The sequence below is a fragment of the Chionomys nivalis genome, chromosome 18 (genome assembly GCF_950005125.1).
Source record: "Chionomys nivalis chromosome 18, mChiNiv1.1, whole genome shotgun sequence".
In the NCBI taxonomy this organism is placed as follows: Eukaryota; Metazoa; Chordata; class Mammalia; order Rodentia; family Cricetidae; genus Chionomys; species Chionomys nivalis.
In genome coordinates, this window is record NC_080103.1 from 53,025,730 (window position 1) to 53,047,174 (window position 21,445).

A 21,445-nucleotide genomic window follows, 5' to 3' on the forward strand; every position below is an offset into this window, starting at 1 on the left:
AAAACAGTTTTCCATCCACCCAAGAGCAAACACATCGGTCCTCTGGCATTGCCGACCTGGCATTTCACTGTCTGATGAGGAAACAGAGCCACCCTACAGACAGCCTTGTAGGGCATTGTGTAAGCACATATAGAGATACATAACCATCTTAACTGCAGAGGACGTTTTCCTTCACACACGTGCACACACACGTTACACACACACACGTTCATTACATCTGATTGCAAAGGCTTTCCTTCAAGCTATTTCTTCTCCCCATGAACTTAAGTATGAAATTCCCATTAAAAAATCCTCCTGGGAACTTGCTTTCTCAGGCCCACTTCAGCCTAGGAGAGACAGACATAGATCTAATCTCCATGGGAAAAAGACAAGACCCTTGACCTTGTAGAGGCTACAAAACACAGCAGGAGTGAGAATCTAATTCAAGTATCTCGTATCCAAAACTGAAGCTGCATCGAGAGTTTATGTATTTCTCCACCCTCGTGAAGTCAATCCCAGGTGGTTTTAGAAACGGAGATTAGAGCTGTGTCTAGGTTTTAGAACCCACACTCTGGCACCAGCATCCCCCTCTCTGTAACTCACTGCCTGTCCACTTGACCAAACACCCCTCATTCCTTCAGAGGTTAAAGGAGATCTTCCACACCAAACACCCCTCATTCCTTCAGAGGTTAAAGGAGATCTTCCACACTGAGTTTCTGCCTAGTTAAGCTTTCTGTAAATGTTTCTGTGTTGGAGTCCTTAGGGTTTAGCGCCAGTTCACAGATCCACAGTGCTTTCCATATCATGTTTCTAGCACTTGTGAGGCACATGGACCCCTTTGAGCCCTCTGTCTCTTTTAATATCCCCAATCCCATGCCCAAAGAACCACCCCAGTGAAAGCTCATCTTGTAACGGCTAAAAGCTAAGGAAAGACTAAAGCAGGAAATTCTGCTTTAATCCTGAAGTATTTTGTGTCTAAATTGATTTCAAATGCAGAACAATATTATCAATAAAAAAAAAAAATCTGCCACAGCCTTCAACACCCAAAATAGGGAACTAGAAAAAGATAAAGGTTTGTCAAATAGGATTGGCCCGCGCCGATCCTCCACCCTTCACTCTGGTCATTTCCCGAGCCTTTCTCCTACTTTACCCACAGTGCTCTGTTTCCTGGAACCAGCTCTAGGTATGCCAGATTTTAAATATGAAACTAGTTATAAATATTTTGATATGTCTGAAGGCCAAATGGAACAACTTGGTAATACTCTGTACTTTACTATTCACTGCTATAGTCTCAAAGGCTAGCACGGTCTGTGGCAGAGCAAATACACACCAGACCCATCATTACAAGCATGGTGAGACCGTGACCATCAATCTGAGGCCTCTGTCCTGTTGGAAAGCGGGAGGACACTGGCATGACTGATTGGTCAGTGGAGGTGCAGATGCTGTTCGACCTTTGATGAGAAATCATGTTCGAAGTCTTCTGTTCAGCCCCTGTCGATGACCTTAAGGAGGTCAGTCAGTTGTGCAAGCGTGAGGACCCAAATGTGACATGAGAACCCATGTCAAAAAGCCAGTCATGTGATTCATGGGTATACGCCCCTGCTAGCAAGGCAGATTCCTAGGGCTCACTGGCTGGCCAGCTGGCCAGCCTCCCCTCTAGGCAAGTTGCAAACTAATGACGAATCCTGACTTGACGGACAAGGAGGACAGTGCCTAATGGATGATACCCAGGGCTAACCCCTGCCGCACATGCTCACATGCACCTGTGTGTGTGCATACTTCAACACACACCGTGTTAATGGATTATAGTTACTGAATATCTGATGGCCTGCAGGTACTATTTTAAATACTTTTAAAGCTCCTTTCTTAATAATACTTTCAAAGTGACCTTCTGATAATGGGGTCACTATTTTCCATTTTATGAAAGAGGATAGAGCTAAGGCAAAGTGCTGTTATGTCTAAGATCATGCAGGAAGGAAAGCGACTCCTCACTTTCACCCACATAGTCTAGCACCAGGACCTAGCTCTTACGTTCTTTAACACGTCTCTCTGCTGTTCATTGATGGGAAAATTTTGCCTGTTTCCCATTCTCTCCACTGTACTAGAAACCGACATTAGCTAGCGGTTTCCCCAGCCTTTTGTTTCTTTCTGAACCCACACAAAATACATTTCCTAGGCTGTTCCATGTTTGTTATAACTGGGTGAATGAATGTTAACCAGAGGAATATGGCCAGATGACTGTGTATCTTTCTAGGCCTGACCCACCATACCTTTTACACACAGCACTCTGTGTTCTTCCTCATGGACCTGGGGCCATGTGCTGAAGAGTCGAACCAACAAAATAAAAGATGGATCCTTGATGCTGCTTGGAAAAAGAACTGCAGGACAAGGAACCCCAATACTAGGCTGAGAGGTCAAGATATACGTTTGCCACTTTGTGACATCATATGGGGTGGTCCTGCTGTAACAATGACAGAAAAATGAACTTTATTATTAATAATGAGTTATTTCAGTAGCATTGGGTTGATCTACCCTTTGTCCTCTTGGACGAGTCTCTAGCACCTTGTACATACTTTCCTTAGAATTCTCTTCCTCTCTTTAATAACTCACATCCTAAAATATTACCCCATTCCTAAACCAAGTCCAACCATGTCAGCAGCTTTCTTCTATGGCTGCCAGCCACAGCGACAGCTCTTCCCCCAGCCTCCTAGAGTGCTTTGTCACTTGCTTCCTCACGCTTATCATAGTTCCAGTTCTGCAGAGCTTGGGTGTTTTTTCCTGGGAAGATCCTGAGCGTTTCAAGGTCAGAGATCATCTGAAGCTATTTGCATTGCTCTGAAGTGTGCGGTGTGTTGTTGTTGCGCCTCCAGCGTTTTCCGGTAAATATGCATGAGGAAAATGAACTCGTAGATGGATTAGCTTCCATAAAGTCCATTTTCCTGAGAACAGCCTTCCACTGCTGAAGCAGGAGGCGTGTAAACAGTCATTTACTGGATTTGGGGTGTTTTTCCTACTCTTCTCAGCAGTATGCACATTCTAACATTTCTTGACAAGTGCTTAGAGGAGACAGAAGGCACGGTTATCAAATTTCAGATGGCATAGACGAGAAGTAATAAATAATGCACAAGATGACAGAATCAAACTCAGACAAGTGGGAAAGAGGCAGACGACATCAAATGAGGATAAACTACAAAATTAGATTTGCCAAAAACAAGCTACGCAATTTCAGTATGGAAGATACAGACAGCACCTATTTATGGGGGAGACTTACCCATTTTGATCACGTGCCGGGCTAACACGAACCCTGAGTGACACACAGGTCCCTGTTCACAGCTGGGCTGAGGACACCGAGTGACAGAAAAGTGTTGAGTCTCCAGTGAGGCACAGACACAAATATTGGTGGCTGGGTGACGGCCAACTGGAGGTAGATGCAACCTTTCTATTGAGTACAGTTCATAGCAACAAAGGACAGGAGGAGAAACAAAACCTTCTGTTTTAACCTTGGCACATGGGCGAACTTTTACCTTCCGAAGACAGGTGGGAATCTTCCACCTAAAAACTATTGCGTGATTTCTGATTTTTAAGCTAGTGCTAATAGGGCAGACTGGGCCTCTTGAGAGTTTTGATTTAAAAGAACCTAGAAGGTCTTAGAGACCTTGCTTCTAATCACAGCTGTCCTTCACTGAAGGCCTCTCATTTCAGAATCTGGGAGGTGCTCTATCAACTGTAAATGCACGTCATCCTCAGGGGACAGGGAGAAAAGGGACACCCCATGCACTCTGGGTTCAGCTGAGACAACACTGTAGGATAGCCCAGGAGAACGTCTTCCTAGGTATCCAGACTTCCTAAAAGTTAGGATCAGAGTTTAGCAAGAGGGCTGGAATACAGACCTTGACACTAGACCACTGGAAAAATGAATGCAGTGAGCACAGAAGCCCAGGCCCTGGCCCGGGTGTTTGCACTTGGATTGCGGGTGCAAAGCACCACACCTGGTCCAAGGGGAGAAGGCAATAGCCGTCTTTTGGAGGTGCACCCTTGATTTTGAAGATGGTCCCTGAGTGCCTGTCAGTTAGACAGAGGAAGGATTCTCTCACATCCGCATACCATGCCTTGGATGGGATAAGGGCATGGTGACATTCACCAAAAGGAAGACAACTAGGGTGTTAAAGGACTTTGGAACCAAATCAGCAGCTGCTTTCTGCTAGGTCAGGCTTTAAGAGTGCTGGGGTCAGGATAGATGGCAGAAAGGTCAGATTTGCCTTCAAGTACGTGAATGCTGTCTTGTGAAAGATTATTTTAGAGGTGCTGTTAGGCCCAGATCGCTGGGTCCCCCCAAACCACCATGGAGTCTACACTTATATGTAAAAGCAAAGAGTCTTTATTAAAGCCTAAACTTGGATTCTCCGTCCGGCACAGCGGTTGAGAGCAGAGATTGCCAAGCCCAGTTGGGATAGGGTTTTTGTCATTGTGGAGGTTGGGGTGAGGGGATTGCCAGGGTTTGGGACCCTGATTTGCTGACATTTGTCTAGGGGTCTTGGCAAATGGGGAATAGGTGAGTCCCAGTTCAGGGATCGCTGGTGTTCTTATCTAATCTTATCTAATGGTTGGAATGTAAGGTACTTACTTTAGGTGTTGGCCCTCCCTGAGTGACGTCAGTTTATGGTTTTTCCTGGAACGCAATGCTGCCTGTCCTGGCAGCTGTGAGGTCTGGGCCCCACATGTGGCCAGGCCACCCTGGGCCCCATTATGTGTGGCCAGGCTTCCCTGGGCCGGATAGTGAAGCCTCCATGTTGAAGATGGTCCCCTTGAACAGAGCATACCCCTGGATTATTTAAACTGTATTGTGTGAAAGAGGAAAAACTGGGAGCTTTGTGTCACTGTGAAACAAAGGAAGCCTCTTGAGATAAAGAAAAGGAAGGTCAACAAGGAGTTCTGTGTAGTGTGTGTGCCCACTGCAAGGGTGAGGTGGCAAGGAAGTTGGCATCTCTTCCCCAAGGTCAAGGAACTTATGTGCAGGTGACAGTGTGCACATTTCTATCACAGGAACAGTATGCTTGCTCCTTACTCCTGGCAAACACATTAGATCACATTTTCTTCAGAACTGGTTGCAGTGGGAGAAGTATTCTAAGGCTAGATTTTATGTTATCTGAGTTTTAGGGCAAAAGTTCCCAGCTCTGAGGATTCCCATGGGCTACCTTCAGCCACTGGTCCTCAAGAGAAGAATAGTGGTGAATAGCAGAGAAAGGAGACTTAATCAGTGTGACTAGCATGCAGTTAAAGGGATTCAGAGACCCCCAAGTCCATCTTTGGGATCCTGACAAAAACTTTATCTAGAGGAAGAGTTGGGGGAAGGACGAGAGGTTTGCAGAAGATAGCTGTCCTAGTCGAGAAGTCTCAGTTGTTTAAGGTAGTTAAGGGGATTGCATGAGATGCTTGCTCCTGCTTGGAGGAGGTGCTGTAAATTCCCAGCGTGATGTGATGCTCAAGCTCTGCTCTTCCTGGCATTTAAAGTGACTATTGGTTTAAACCAGTGACTTTCAATAGCTTGTTGGGAAGTCTGGAACAGGACATTGTGAAAGCCCACAGTAATGTGCCTCAGGCTTACCTTTGTGCCTTAAGCCTTGGGAGGAGGGAGGGAGGGAGATAGGTTAGGAACGCTGGTTTGCTGGTAAACAAGATGAAAGACATTCCCCCTTTGTTTTAGTCGCCCTGTGGACTTGGAGTATCAGGGCTTTTTTGTTTGTTTGGGGTTTTTTTGTTGTTGTTTGTTTTGTTTTTGAAAAGAGGGTTCTAGATACTTGTTGCGACACCGTCCGTGTGTCTGTCTCCTGGATTATTCTTTCTTGTGGGTGGAAAGAAATGCAATCTTTGTATAATATTGAGTTACACGTGGGACAATAGGTCAATTTGGAGAAAGTCAAGGCAATATGGGTAGAGACAGGCTGACACACTGGGAACCTAGGTCCCCTGTGCCCAGTGAAGAAGAAAGTGGGGAAGTTTATGGACAATCACTTCTCACATAGTGCCCTGACCATTAAGTCCTTTCCAGCAGGTCCAGTAGAGCATTGCCCACTTTCCAGGTCCCCATGGGGAACCACGTGAGGTGTGCACCTGCTGTGGGATACACACACCTAGGCTCAGGCAGGGCGTCAGAGCTGGGAAGTCTCCGGCTTCCGCGTCCATCCCTGGTGACCCAGGCCGGGCTGCTGCAGACGCCAGGAGCGCAGGAGTAGGCGCGCGGGCGCTGGGCCGGCGCCCCGAGCTCTGGGCATGCTCAGTGGCGCAGGCAGGGTTCCGGGCGCGAGCCGGGCTCCCGCAGCAGCACATTCATCGGCTGCCAAGAGGAGCCTCCGGGCGCTCACACGCTCGCCCGGCTCGCCTCGCAGCCTGGGAGCGCGCTGCTCTCAGGAGGACCCGGCCGCCGCGCCAAACCCCGCCGCCGTCTCTCCGTGCGAGCCATGGCCGGCCTCGGCCACCCCGCCGTCTTCGGCCGGGCCACCCACGCCGTGGTGCGGGCGCTGCCCGAATCCCTGTGTCGCCACGCGCTGAGACGCTCCCAGGGTGAAGAGGTGGATTTCGCCCGCGCAGAGCGCCAGCACCAGCTCTACGTGGACGTGCTGGGCAGCAAGCTGGGGCTGCAGGTGGTGCAGCTGCCGGCCGACGAGAGCCTGCCCGACTGCGTGTTCGTGGAGGACGTGGCCGTGGTGTGCGAGGAGACCGCCCTCATCACCCGCCCCGGGGCGCCCAGCCGCAGGAAGGAGGTAACGGGCCAGCTCCTGGGCAGGCGACGTGAGGGGCGCGGCCCGCGGACGCGCGTGGGCCCTTTCGCGCGTGGAACCGACCCCGCGGGCTCAGTTCCTAACTTCCCACGGTGGGACCCGGGCTGTGTGGTTGGGTGTGGGAGATCCAACCCAGACAAGTTCATTGTTCACACCTCCTGGCTGTCGGGGAGCCTTCGAGGCGATCTCCACTGGACTGTGGTGACGCGGACTCGGGCAGGTGGCTGGGCTGGGGACCCATCTCGCCAGCGTTTCTGTCTTGCAAATGACCTAGTGCCGAAGACAATGCTACTCTGTTTCCTTGCCAGTGGGGACGGAGAAGGGTCCTCCAAGAGGGCAGGTGGAAGCTGGGGGGAGGGTCCCCCAAGTCCTGCAGGGAGCTCCTGGCAGGGCCGGTCAGGTGACATCAGGCAGCCACTGTGGCTAGCCACCTTGGGCGTCCGAGTTACTTTTCAGGGGTGGCAAATGAGTCCTGAAGAACGCGCCTGGCAAGCGAATGTGTTTAAGGTTTTGTTAGTGAGCTGTGTTTAAATGTGTGTGTGAAAAGCTGTGCTTGGTGCGGGGTGTTGGGCGTGTGCGTTTCCTTAGCAGTGGTAGTTTTTACTAGTTCTGTTCTGTAATCTTTATATTCTCTCTCTCTCTCTCTCTCTCTCTCTCTCTCTCTCTCTCTCTCTCTCTTTCATAGCAGTTAAGAAGGCTGTTTTTATTCTTCGAGGGGCGGGGAGGGGGTTAGTGCCTATAAACGATCGTATCTTGTGGAAATGGCTGTGACTGATTTGAAAATAACGTAGGTAAGTGGGAGAGACACACAGAGCGGGATTAGATTTTAAATGCCATCTGGCCTGGGATTCTTACCACTGTCCAGGAAGAGCCCAGGCTCAGGTTCCCCCTCACTCTTGGATCCAGCAGCGTAGCAAGGCGCAGGTGGTTTCTTTCAACCTAGAGAGATTGTTTTACCCCTTTTCTGTCAATTTGGAAATAGTTCCTAGGGCTCATGACTTAAATATACTTATTCCACACTTGCTCTGCTTGCCTGGTGAAACCGTACAGAGTCTGAGTATGATCTAGTCCACCTGTTTGTCACTTAGGTAATCAACGTTTCTTCCCACACTCTCGCTTACGGGAAAACCAAGAGTAACAGGCCTGGTTCTCTTAGGCTGTTCGGTTTCCTATGGTTACACCTTTCCAGACAGGCCCGTGCAAACGGCTTCCACTCCCAGATTAGGCTTTAACCTAATATGAGTGTAGCCACAGTGGATAACTACTAATACATTCTTGCCATATGGTACGGCCTGAAACATTCTTGCCATGTGGTACGATAAAATCGACTTCACAAAGTGTCAAAATGGTACTCATTTGATGAGCGTCTTCATTTCATCTCACCATATTCATTTGATTTGACTTCTGTAAGGATGCATCTCTTGGTAACATGGATAATATATTGTTTGTGTAATTAGCTTTCCAAGTTTGTTTTTTCTAATATAAGAGCTAGCATTGACCTTCACCCTGGAGAGATTTGATATTTTAGATCTCAGAATTAGGTTGCATTCTCCAGTCAGCTTGGTGGTCCACACTGGCCAGAGGTCAATCCTTGGGTTCTCTTTTTCTGTGTAGGGTGCTGAACCCAGGACCTTGCCCATAGTAGGTAGGCATTCTGCTATTGAGCTAGAGCCCTGGCCACAGAGATCACATCCTGTAGAGATGAAGATGCTCTATTGCATTAATTCTGTGTCTCTGGGGACGTGCCCTTGACTCATTCTTCCCACTCTAGGATGGGTATAAAGATTCCATAATGCCATGATGAATCTGTAGACTCACCTGAGATCCAAAGACAAGCTGTTTAGCAAATGTTGACTGTTACTAGATGTTTTATGACTAGGACATAGTCAGCTGCTCACTGATGTCGTTAGTGGTGCTTCTGTTTCCCAGGATGAAGGCAAAGCCACCCTCCTGCTTTGGGCTTCATCTTAATCTGTTCTGTCGCACGGCCCCTCTGACCTCCCTACAAAGCACCTTTGCTCCTGCAAGTCATCTGGGTCACTAGGGCGAGGTGCTTCCTGACTTTGATAGGACATGTGCAGTCGTGGCTGGGCAGGATGCTTTGGAGAGTAGAGCCATGCAGGGCGATGCTTGTTAATATCTCTCGCAGCCATTGTCACCTTGGCAGGTATGGATGCTTGGTGAATGGGTGGGTGAATGAAGGAAGTGCTGAACAGTACCTTCAGGTCTTGATGCTTGACGGATGGGTGGGTGGGTGGATGTGTGTGTGGGTGGGTGGATGTGTGGGTGGGTAGATGGATGGATGTGTGGATGTGTGGATGTATGTGGGATGTGTGGATGGATTGATGTGTGGGTGGGTGGATGGGTGGGTGGGTGGATGGATGGGTGGGTGGATGGATGGGTGGGTGGATGGATGGGTGGATGGATGTGTGGATGTGTGGATGGATTGATGTGTGGGTGGGTGGATGGGTGGGTGGGTGGATGGATGGGTGGATGGATGGATGGATGATGGATGTGTGGGGGATGAGTGGAAGAAATACTAACCTTCAGGTGTAGATGCTTGTTGAATGGATGAGTGAATCTATCAGTCAATGAAATGCTCAACAGACAAGCTAATGACGACCCCAGGATCCTTTTTGGATTGAGATACACTTTTGTGCGTGAAAACCTACAGCAGCCAAGGAGTCGTGTTTTAAAAAAATCTCATCATTGGTATTCCTGTCCCCAGTCACTTCACTCCCCATTGCGTCTTCATGCCAAGGCCAAGGTGATTAACGCCAATGTGATCCTCCTCCGAGCAGAGTTCTGGAGGGCTTCCATGGAGCTGGACCCTGCTTGCTTTTCCAGCTTTAGTTTCATCTTCGCATCTCTTCCTCAGAGCATGCCGCTATCACTTGGCTCAGACTCGGTTCTTTCATTCACAGGTCCACCTTTCTGGACACACACCTCCTTCCTGTCCTCCCTTTAGCTGGCTGTTCTTGGCCTGCTGTCCCCATTAATACCACTTTAGCTAACATTTATTGGGTACTTGCCATTTGCTACAAACTGCCAGCTCTGTGACACACATTTATTTCGTCAATGCTCATTCAACAGTATCATTATTGATGAAACAGAGAAAGCGATAGCAGAAATCACTCAGGGTTGCAGAGTGGCACCAATGGAACCAGGAACTCAGGTGTGTAGCATTCTTTCTGACGCATGATTAATAAAAACTCAGAGAGAGAAATTGGGGTTCAGCCTGAAGGTCAGAAAAGCAAAGCAGCCAGTCAATGGCTCTCACCTTGACCTCGGTCCGAAATGGTGATCCTGCCTCTAGGAATCTCAGAATGAGACCCATCTCCTCCCATTTTATATTCCTCACTAGTTCTGGGATTAAAGGCGTGCATCACTACTGCCTGGTTTCTATGGCAAGCTAGTATGGCTACTGGGATTAAAGTTGTGTGTTATTGCAACCTGGTCTGTAAGGCTGGCCAGTGTGGCTGTTTTACTCTCTGAACTTCAGTCAAGTTTTATTTATTAAAATATAAATGGAATATTACTACGGCATTCCAAAGTTATGGTCCCACTCTCTGAGATGTTAGGCATCACTTTCCCCTCCCTGAACCTGTTTTCTCCTTATGAGTGCCCTCTACCCCAGCCCCCAGCCCCCCCCCACCCCCTTCTGATGTTTCTCATACCCTGTGCTTGCCTGCCCACAGCTCAGTACCCTCCACTATCTTTAGGAGCAGGGATCTTGTCTACATTGTTTCGTATTTTGTTTCAGAGCCTAATACACAATAGACATTCAGAAAACATTTTGATGGACAAATGTATCCATGATTGAGCCCAACTTTATTTCTCCTCCCTTATGAGGGTTTTGGACTTTTTGTTTTTAAAGATAGGGTCTCACATTGTAGCTCAGGCTGGTCTGCAGCTTGCTATGTACCCTAGGCTATATTCAATTGCTAACATTCCTCTTGCCTCAGCATTCCAAGTGCTGGGACTATAGGCATGATCCACCCCGCCCAGTTCTAGTGATATATTTGGTATTTTATAAGCATGCCAAGTTGGTAGAGTCCCAGGCATTTCATTATGACTGTGGGTGGTTTGTAACTTTAGCCCCCATCCTTCCCTGGCTCTTCTTGTCATTTATTATTGCTTTGTTTTTAATAAAAGTCTTGAGAAAGTACTCTTTAATCAAAGCATCGTGCTGGACTTAATGACTTTTCTTCTTTGGAAGAAAGAACCAAATTTCAGAGCTTATTTGAGAAAACCCAGTGTTTGCCTCAGTCAGGTTCCAATGATTCCTAGAACTTGGAACTGTGCAGGAAGCTGCAGGTTTGGTGAAGGCAACTATACACACACACACACACACACACACACACACACGCAAGGCCAGCAACAGTATCCACTGGCAACTCTGCCTCTCCCCAAGTTGGGATGTTTTGTAATAGGTTTAATAGTTAGGAAACAAATCAACTTGGAGAACCAGATCATGTTTCAAATTAACCCAGTGCATTTTTTTAAGGGAAAAGTCAACTCTTGAATGTCAAAGTCCTATGAACAACCCGTCTAAAAGCCACACTAGGACTGGTGACAGTGTAAAGGCTGAGGGATGTTTAATGATTAAATTTCTGTGTAGATAATGATTTCCTAAGTTCAGGGTGTACCTGAGGGTGTGTGGTGTCCCAACCGCCCCTCCACTCTTTCCCTGGCTACTTAACCATTTTCTTCAGTTTCTTCTCTGAAGGGTTTTAATACCTAATAAATGGTTGACTGACAGAGCTCACTTAAGCAAAATTGTGAAATGTATTCTCTGTCCTCTCCTCCCCACTAAGAGCTCCTTTATCCTTTCCCAGACACATGGGATAATTCCGTCCAGGAGAAAAACCACACCAATCTCTTCTCACAGACTGATAATGGCTTGAATTTTTCTTTCCTCAGTCACTTTCAGTTTTATGGACCACTCTAGGAAGAAGACAGTGTTTAGCATGAGGTCATAACCCCCGAAGAGGAGGAGACAAGTAGGGAAATAGAGATGTAAATGGAAGGAGGGAACAGTATAGAGTGTCGCCTCCTCACCAAGGTTTGGGGGCCATCATGGAGGAGGGGCAGGAAGACTGCAAGAACCAGAGGTTGAGAAGGACCAGAGCCAATCAGTGTTTTCTGAGTGTCAGAGAATCACCGTGCTTGTGAGCTTGCAGCTGTGATTGCCTGCATAGGACCAAGATAGTCAACGTTCTAGCTCAGAGAAGGAAGTGTTTCATGAGCTCCCACCCCTGACTGAGGAGCTACGAATAGTGGATGGCTTACAGGGGATGAAGAGAGAGACAGTTTTCTTTGAGGTGTGGTTCTTGGTAGATTGGTTGATCACAGTCCAGCGGATGGCCCAAACCAAGACTGTATGGACAACACTAACTGGAGTCAATGGATTCCCGTATCAGAAGAAGAGTCATGGAGCCAGGGAGTTAGGAAGCCAGCCAGCAAGGAGATAAAAGGAGGAATCGAAGATGAATATCATGAAAATACACTGTATGAAATTCTTGAGGACTTAGTGAAATATTTTAAAAGAACGTATGTTTAGGTTAATGGTCCCTTTCTATAAGGACACTTAGATACCAGGACCTGTGTGTTTTTTTTCTTCCAAGATTGTGCTGAATAGTAGCAGATAACCAGTGTCAAATACTTGAGTCTATGGATCCTGAAAGATAGCGCTACCACTCTTTAAAAGTCAAGGGAATCTAGATTCGGGGAACCAGGTTAAGTAATGAGTCTGTCTTAGTTAGGATTTCTATTGCTATGAAGAGACACCATGACCATAGCAACTCGTATAAAGGAAGATATTTAATTGGGGTGGCTCGCTGACATTTTCAGAGGTTCAGTCCATTACCATGGTGGGAAGCATGGCAACATGCAGGCAGACCTGGTGCTGGAGAAACAGCTGAGAGTTGTATATATTGCAGGCAATAGGAAGTCAACTGAGACAGTGGGCAGTATCCTGAGCATAGGGAACCTCAAAGCCTGGTCTCCACAGTGACATACCTCCTCCAACAAGGCCATACCCACTCTAACAAAGATCTCAATAGTACCACTCCCTTTGAGATTATGGGGGCCAGTTAGATTCAAACTACCACAGAGACCAAAGTCACAGACAACTTGTAAGTTCCAGCATTGAAATTTCCTGAAAACGTGAGAGTGGTTTGCTTGACATGGTTATTGCCAGTGGTTGATCCTCACAGAGCATTAAACAGACACAGACCGACTACTTGGATTTCACTTTACCCATTAACAGTGTGTGGTCTAGCTTGGTCTTTAACTGAAGTGAATCATTTTCTTCCTTTTTCTCATAAATTAGAGCAGTTTGTTTTCATTTTAGTTAAAAAGTAATAATTTAGGCTCTAGAGAGATAACTCAACAATTAAGAGCACTTATTGCTCTTACAGGGTCTTAGATTCAGTTTTCAGCACCCACATAGTGGCTCACAGCCTCTCCAGGGATCTGACACCATCTTCTGATCTCCAGCAGGCAAAACGTGAATTCATACACATAAAATAAATGGATCCATCATCGTCGTCGTCGGTTCCTTGAACCTCCTGAATTGCCCAGCAGAGTTGATACCCAACTGTCTGTTGTTTGCCAGCAGAGTAGATGTTTGCTTCTTAAACACACACTTCTTCAAACTTCTGTGTGGCTTCAGATGAGAATACTGCCCCGACCCTTGTTAGAAATCTCACTGGCTGTCACTGATGGGAAGGGACCGCACTGAAGACCTACAACACTGCTCTCAACAGCAAATCACCCCCAAATTGATTAGAACACATGTTCCTTTCCAGGGTGTCTCTTTTTCACCTTCTCTGTGTGGGCTTGGCAATAATGTATGAAAATTGATGTGTCCTATAGTATAACCTGTTTCTGTACAGTTGATCTCAAATGCTTTGGAAATGAAGATGGTAACTGACTTCCATTAGAGATCATTAGCTAAAAATGCCTTTCCTACCATGATTCTAGAAACATCAGAGGAGAGAGCAGGGAGTGGATGTTTTGTCGTTCCCAAGTACTGGGACATTGATTTTGCATATATTTAAATTTTTATTAAGCTAAAACTTCTTTTCAATTAGTTTTATTATAGTCATAATAGAAATTATTATTTAAGTCATGACTACAGAAGAATCTAACTAAGATTTGTGGGGTGGGGAGTATGTTTTTCTTCAGCTACTTTTTTGCAATAATGTCCTGTAATTTGGAGATGTTTTTAATTCTATTTTTCCATTTGTGTGTTTGCACATGCACATGTGTATGCATGTTTGCAAATGTGTGTGCATACTGTGTGAGAGTGCAAATGCATATGTGTTTACAACCACACAGAGGCTCAAGGTTTTTATCTGGAATTATTCTCAATCATTCTTCCACTTGCTCACTGTAGGCAGTTTTCCTATCCAGGTAGCCACTCCCAAAAAACAGACAAGGAGAGTTAATATGAATTATAAATGCTCAGCTGATAGCTCAGGCTTATTACTAACTAGCTCTTACAAATATTTCTATTAATCTACATTCTGTCACATGGTGTTACCTCTTTTTTTATCTCACACCTCCTGTTTCCTTCCTGTGTCTCTCTGGTGACTCCCCTGACTCTGCCCTTCTTCCCAGTGTCCCTAGTCTGGTTCTCCCACCTAACCTTATCCTGCCCAGCTATTGGCCAGTCAGCTTCTTTATTAAAACCATCACAGCGACATATATTCATACAGTGTAAAGGAATATTCCACAGTTCACCGAGGCTGTTCTCAGACCCAGAACTCACATGTGCAATTTATCCCTCATGTCAGCTTCCTCAGGGCATCCTCTCTCTCTGCTTCATGAAGCTAGAATTTCCAGATGCTCTGCCACACCCACTCAGCATCTGTGTTCTAGGGACCCAAACTCCATTCTGGGCAAGTGCTTTAACCACTGAGCCATCTCCCCAACACATATAGATGCTTGTTCAAAGTGAGTGTTGATTGGCCTTCGGTTTTATGGACCTTTTAAATGAAAGATCTGAAGCCATTCAGAAAGTTGCATTTTCTGAATGGAGATTTACAGATTCAATCACTATTCTTAATAACTAAAGCTGTAATGAGAGACTGGCCTTATTAATATCATATATGCCCCAATGCATTGTTGGCCCCAGGTTGTCTTTAAATATGTATTTACCATGACTGAAGCTCCCAGTATTCCATAAACATGATCAGTTAACCTTTAACATTAGCCCCTGTTGCTTTCTTCAAACCAAAATCAAATATTAAATCAGTTCTCAGGTTTATTTCAGGAGCAGGCACTTTCTATCCAAAGAGGCAAGAATAATCTCAAGCAACAAATCCTATTTAAAACTGTGTGGATCTAATGCTGTCTTAGTTTACTTTACCATTGTCAAATAATTTAATAATGCCCCTTGTCTTCCTGGAGCCAAGTACAGAGGGAGCAGTAACATCCCACAGAAAGACATAAGTCATCAGGCTTCAGACTGTTGTTTGAGCCCAGCTCACCCAAGCAGGAGCAACAAGGAACCACTACAGCAGAGTATGAGACTAAAGAACCAAGAGCTGCAGGTTAATACCACCGACAGATCCTCGTGGTGGGCCTGACTCTGTAGGCTGCAAGTCAGATTGGATAGTTCAGCTGCTTTGAACCCAATGGGCTCATTAGGGTGAGCTGTTATGTCAACGAAGAGGTGTTTTGTTTATGCTGAATATATGCAAATACGTAACCTTTGCCCTTTTCCTTTAGTTCTTTGTTCTTATATTGTTTAATAAGTAAATTTTTTAAAAAATTGGATCGTAGTGACTATGAGTGTGATGACTGTGGAAAAACAACTTCACTCCTGAAAGGGGAGGGATCACTGAATCAGTCATGTTTGTGTATCCAACAAGCACCCGTCTGTATGTGCCAGAGCCAGTGTCTAATGTTGGAGAGATGAATTAGATAATATCACTGCCCTTTTTCCAGCTAGGAAAGCTGACCACTGGCAGATGGGAGAAGGGTTCTGTGATGGGACAGACCTCTGACAGATGGGGGATGGGTTCTGTGATGGGACAGAGCTCTGACAGATGGGGATGGGTTCTGTGATGGGACAGAGCTCTGACAGATGGGGATGGGTTCTATGATGGGACAGAGCTCTGACAGATGAGGGATGGGTTCTGTGATGGGACAGGTGGGTGCTGGGTATGTTTCTGGAGTGTCTGGCCATCCTAGGGTTCCCAAAAGAGTGGTTGTTATGTAGAAGTTAACCAGGAAGGCAGACACAGCCTTTCCAGATGTATGAAGTACTCTGAAACAGAATGGGAGGGACAGGCCAGTGGAAAAGGGTTTCATTTGTGTTGGGAAAGATTGGAGAAAAGTTACCTTGCCAGGAACTCTCTGCTCTTGAGATTTCAGCTGGATCTCAAGTTCACTACCACATCTCTAACTGTATTTCTTGTTTTGGTGTTGGAGACACTGTCTAGCACACAGATCCAGTTTCTAAGTGTTCTTCCTTCTTTTTTCTTACCAAAATGCTCTGAAGTGGTCTGACTCTCCTGGGGTTCTTAGGTAGCACCTCAGGAACTCTTCAACCCATCGTGCAATGGATTCAAGCCCACCTTAAGCCTGAGAGTTATTCTTCAAGTGCTATTTAAACTCTAGAAAGACATTCCTTTTTTAGTCCTGTAAGTTATCAGTGTATTTTTTGCTGTACATCCCTTTTTCTCTTTGACCCATAATTATCCATTTTAGCATGTATCAAGCAAACCTGATCCCTGTACTGAATGCAATATTTATTAATCATGCTTACTGTATACAAGATTATCCATGCCTGCTGTATGCAACATTACCCATGGCAATGACAAGTAAGGAAAACCTTCATTTCTATTTGATATTAAAAATGTATTTTTGTCCACAGAGCTCAGGTTAGCAGCAATCAGCATGGAACCTCATACTAAGACTAAGTAGCCCACACTGGATGTGTGTAATTATGGACTGGATTTGTACACACTACAGTAGGTAGTGTGGCAGAGAGAACTCTACTGCCCAAAACTAGGCAGATGCTAGCTTTGATTTCTGAATTGATATTAACATACAACATTCTTTTAGCTGGAAGATGCAGTGTTTTTTTGTTTTTGTGTTTTTTTGTTTTTTATTTTTATTTTATTTTATTTTATTTTGAAACTCAAGATTGCTTTGGGGCGGGACGTGTAAGTAGAAAGGGATTGGGAAAACATACGGGGAGGTGATGATAACTTCCATAAGGAGATGAAATTACATGAATAAATACAAGACTTATTCAGCCTGAGACATTATACTTGTTTCAGTCAATTAACCTATAGTACAAACTTGTGCCTTGCTAATGATAATCCATTATGAGATGGAGCTGCGTTTGCTAAATCTGCTTCAAAGGCTTTATTTATTCAACCGTGTACAGCTGATGGGGAGATTTTCCCCATGGAAGAGGATGAATAAAAACCCAGTGACATAGCCGAAGCCCCTAGAGCCACATGATCTGCACTCTCACCGACACTTTCACACGCAATTGCCAGTTGTGTTCTGTGGCAGATGTGACAGCAATGGCCAGGGGGAAGTAGACAGCCATCCAGACATACGGATGAGCTTCCGGGTGGGTTTTCTGTCGCGAGCCTCTTGGATTGCTCAGGTAAATGTTGTGAACTCTCTGTGTATTCCATTCCTGGCTCTAGACTTCTGGTGTTGTCTCTATAATTTTAACTTTTGTCTTCTGAAACTGTGGGATGATGTTATTTTTTTTTCTAAACAAAGACATAAAATGAGGAAATGCCTGTTTGTTCCCTTCCTATAGTTAGCTGTGCATGCAGAAAGATTGCTATTGGCATAATTGTATTCTAATTCCTAATGGGGTTTTGGAATAATTAGCAAAATCTCAGAAGATTTCACATGCGTGACTGCTGCTTGGTTGGGTTGACCTCTCGTGGTGAAGCCATGCATCCACCAGGCTGGGAGTAAACCACTCCATCCACAGTGGCCGAGTAGGTGTGCTCAGAGCTTGGTGTGGAAGAAGGTATATGCTGGTGGTAAATCTAGAAGTTGTTATCCTGAAATTATTTTCTTAAAAGCTGAAATTAGATTGATCATGGTACAGCTGTGGAATACTAGAAGGCAAATATCCATTTTCTTTCCTTAAGTTTTTGATTCAGGAAGAAAGAATAATTTGACGTTTGCCTGTGGCTCACATTTCAGAATATTTATATTTTAATCATAATTTCCAGTTAAAAAGGCTTATGTGAGAAATTTGAAACTAATACTCTGTTTGAAGGTAGCCACACTATCTTTGCTCTTGATTTTGTATTTTCTAAAGCACTCAAGGTGCAGGAGTCATGTTGTTTGTGTTATGTATGCATGGGGCTCATGTATGTATGTATGGGGCTCATGTATGTATGTGTGGGGCACATGTATGTATGTGTGGGACACATGTATGTATGAGTGGGGCTCATGTATGTATGTGTGGGGCACATGTATGTATGTGTGGGGCACATGTATGTATGAGTGGGGCTCATGTATGTATGTGTGGGGCTCATGTATGTATGTGTGGGGCACATGTATGTATGTGTGGGGCTCATGTATGTATGTATGGGGCACATGTATGTATGTATGGGGCACATGTATGTATGAGTGGGGCTCATGTATGTATGTGTGGGGCACATGTATGTATGAGTGGGGCACATGTATGTATGTGTGGGGCTCATGTATGTATGTGGGGGGCACATGTATGTATGTGTGGGACACATGTATGTATGGGGCACATGTATGTATGAGTGGGGCTCATGTATGTATGTATGGGGCTCATGTATGTATGTGTGGGGCACATGTATGTATGTGTGGGACACATGTATGTATGAGTGGGGCTCATGTATGTATGTGTGGGGCACATGTATGTATGTGTGGGGCACATGTAGGGGGCAGAGGACAAGTTTGAGAGTCAGTTCTTGCTTTCTAGCAGAGGGTTCTGAGAATAGAGCTCAGATAATCTAGCTTGGTGACAAGCCCCTTTACCTGCAAAGCCACCCCACCCACCCAATTTCATCTTTTTCTGATTTCTTTTGTAGTGTCATAATTCTCTATCAGAGGCCCTGGCATTCCAGCTTCCTTTCTCTGAAGAATAGGATACTGGGAAACAGAGCGCCCTTAGGAAGACATCCTTGAATCCTCATGTTTATCTGTACCTCTCGCATTTAACCTCTCTGCAGCTTTAGGCCTCCATCTCTGACTCTTTTCAAAGACATAACCAGCTTGACTATCCCTCGAGCAGACTTTGAAGACCAGGCTCTCTGTACCGTTTGCCTTCTTTTCTCCAGATAGCTGTTGTGTACTCTCTACTGGGTTATAAAAGTCGACTTAAGGGGTCATGACTAGATCTTTAAAATTTTTTTTGCAATAATAGAATTAATATTATTGCAATGTGGAAAAGGTTTTATTTCCTGAAACTTGACTCAATTTTTTTTTGTGTGTGTATGCTAACAGTAAATGAAATCTATTTCTTATTCTGGTTCATGATAAAAACAAAACAGGAAAATCCACTGCGTCTCCTTTGGGCGATACTGTTCCACTCAGGCTTTCTGTGGGAACCACAGAGTGGTGCCTACAGGCCGGGTAGATTCTGGGGATCACATCTCAGAAGGTTCCCCATATACACCAAACGACTCTGGATTCTCACTCACTTGGCTTGAGCAGTGATGGAGATGGTTTTCTTACTGTTTGAACCCTGTCCATCCACCAATAGTGAGTCCCTCATTCCATGGTGGCTTAGTGGATATCGCTGGAGAACATGAGGAGGATTCTCTCTCTCATACTGGGAAGGTTACACTGGGTGAACTCATGAGTATTCTCCTGCATCTGAGCAGGCCGTCTTGCACCCTGTTTTAGAGTAGATTCCGCAGCAATTTTCATGTCGTTCTCAGATCAGTGCCCAGAGGCCCAGAGGTGACTTTGAAAGGTCACTCATTTCACAGATTCCCCACCCAGCCTTTGTGTACAGATGGCTATGCAAAGCTTAGGTTTATTCCCCAGCCCTCAAATAGCTGGTTTCAGCATCTGTTGACTGTGGTATCTGTTAAACATGAGACATTAGGACTGAAGTATACAGGTAAGTACGTGTGACTGTCCAGAAAAGGGCTCCTGTTGGGGATAGGAAGCTGGAGTACCTGGGTTCCCTTGGTAACCCCGTTCCAGCTGAGCTGCCCACTGCTAAGAGCAGATTGTACATCCTCACATATGCAGTGCCTTCTTAAAATGTCTTCTGAAGACGTAGATAAGATTAACAGGGCAAACTCTGCGGTGATGGCTGAAGATAGACATTGACTGTTTGTCAGGAAGGGGGCTAGGAGTTGTGCAGCCTGGAGCTTCAACAAGTGGCTAGCGCTGGTGTTGTGTCCATGTCTGGTTTTCTTTTATCCACAGAGCCTCAGCTGTTTGCATGACTGTGTCTCTACTCAGATCTCACAGAAGCTTCTCCCTGAGTGGAAACAGTAATAAGGATTTGGTTTAGTGCCTTTTCCTGAGAGTACATGTGGGAACACGCACGACACAGGCCACTGGCCTCAATGCAGCTGAGAGCTCAATCAGTATTCAGAACACGCTCCTCCAAACCCTGTCCAGCCCTGAGGTAACCTAATGACTGCAAACGCCACAGCTATAGCAACCACTGTCCCTCAGCTTGCTTTAAAACTCAACACACACACACACACATCACGGTTGAACACATTCAGAATAAGGTTGGAATAAAATCAGTTTCTCACAGCCCCTGCCTTGTCAGTGACCTTTGGTGGCAGCGTGGGTCATTGAAAATGCTTCAAGGAGTTCTTAAGTTCTATTTTTTGATGTGCTGCTGAAGCCGGGAGAGGGTTTTATAGAATGAGTTGCTTTTTCACAAGCTCCCCCCATGCTGATTCCTTTCCCTGATGTCATCCCTGCTGTGGCCTTTTCTGGAACTGGCCATAAAAGAGCTGGTCTATGCAGCTCCTTTGACTTTTTGTTCTCCTTCACCTCTCAGGATGCTTCCTGGAACACTATGGATTGACCCATATACTGTGGCTCGGGGTAGTTATGTACAGATGACAAGCTTCATTTCCTAACTGGATTGCAGAGTGCTTTGAGTGGGTCATGCCAATATTTTTGTTCATTAGCAAATGAACTTGAGTATGTGGCATGACAGAGTGTGCCCACTGCTCACAATATAGCCAGGGATAGCCATATTTTTATACATGGATACACATGTATGTTCCCTGTGTGCTGTAGATCACACAATAAAGTGTATCTCTTCCTGGGATTTGTAAAGAGGTTTGAAGTCTACTCGTATAGACCCAGATAAAACTCAAACATTATCATCTTAGTCTTTGTTGTCAGTCTGCTGTTTCAACAATGACGTTTTAGTACAGGTCAAAAAGCAGGTAAGTAGGGTGCTTGGTGTCGGAGTCGTGGGTCTTTATTACTACATAGGAAGGTAAACCACTTCTCTGTGTGTGACAGAGTCTAAAGACAGAGAGAACAAGAAAGGCAAGTGCTGAGAAGCAGAGCCACAGACTCTTCCCAGTGAGCAGGCAGGCTCACATATAGAGGTTGCTCACATAACACCACGGAGTTAATTTGTGCACTTAGAAGTGATACGATCATTTGTAAATCAAGTTAAGGTGAATTTATAGGGGGGGTTTAGGCCTCTGCCACTGTGCCTGGCT

The 21,445-nt window shown here is 45.5% G+C and overlaps 1 protein-coding gene across 1 annotated transcript in view; it reads left to right on the top strand.

The window, feature by feature from the left end:
- The first annotated feature begins 6,237 nt into the window (after positions 1-6,237).
- Positions 6,238-21,445, top strand: part of Ddah1 (dimethylarginine dimethylaminohydrolase 1) — a 128,646-nt gene continuing 113,438 nt past the window's right edge. The window contains exon 1 of the mRNA XM_057794180.1: positions 6,238-6,740. Within this exon, the coding sequence (XP_057650163.1) occupies positions 6,438-6,740 (303 nt within the window). The 5' untranslated portion in view covers positions 6,238-6,437. The remainder of the gene's footprint in view (positions 6,741-21,445) is intronic.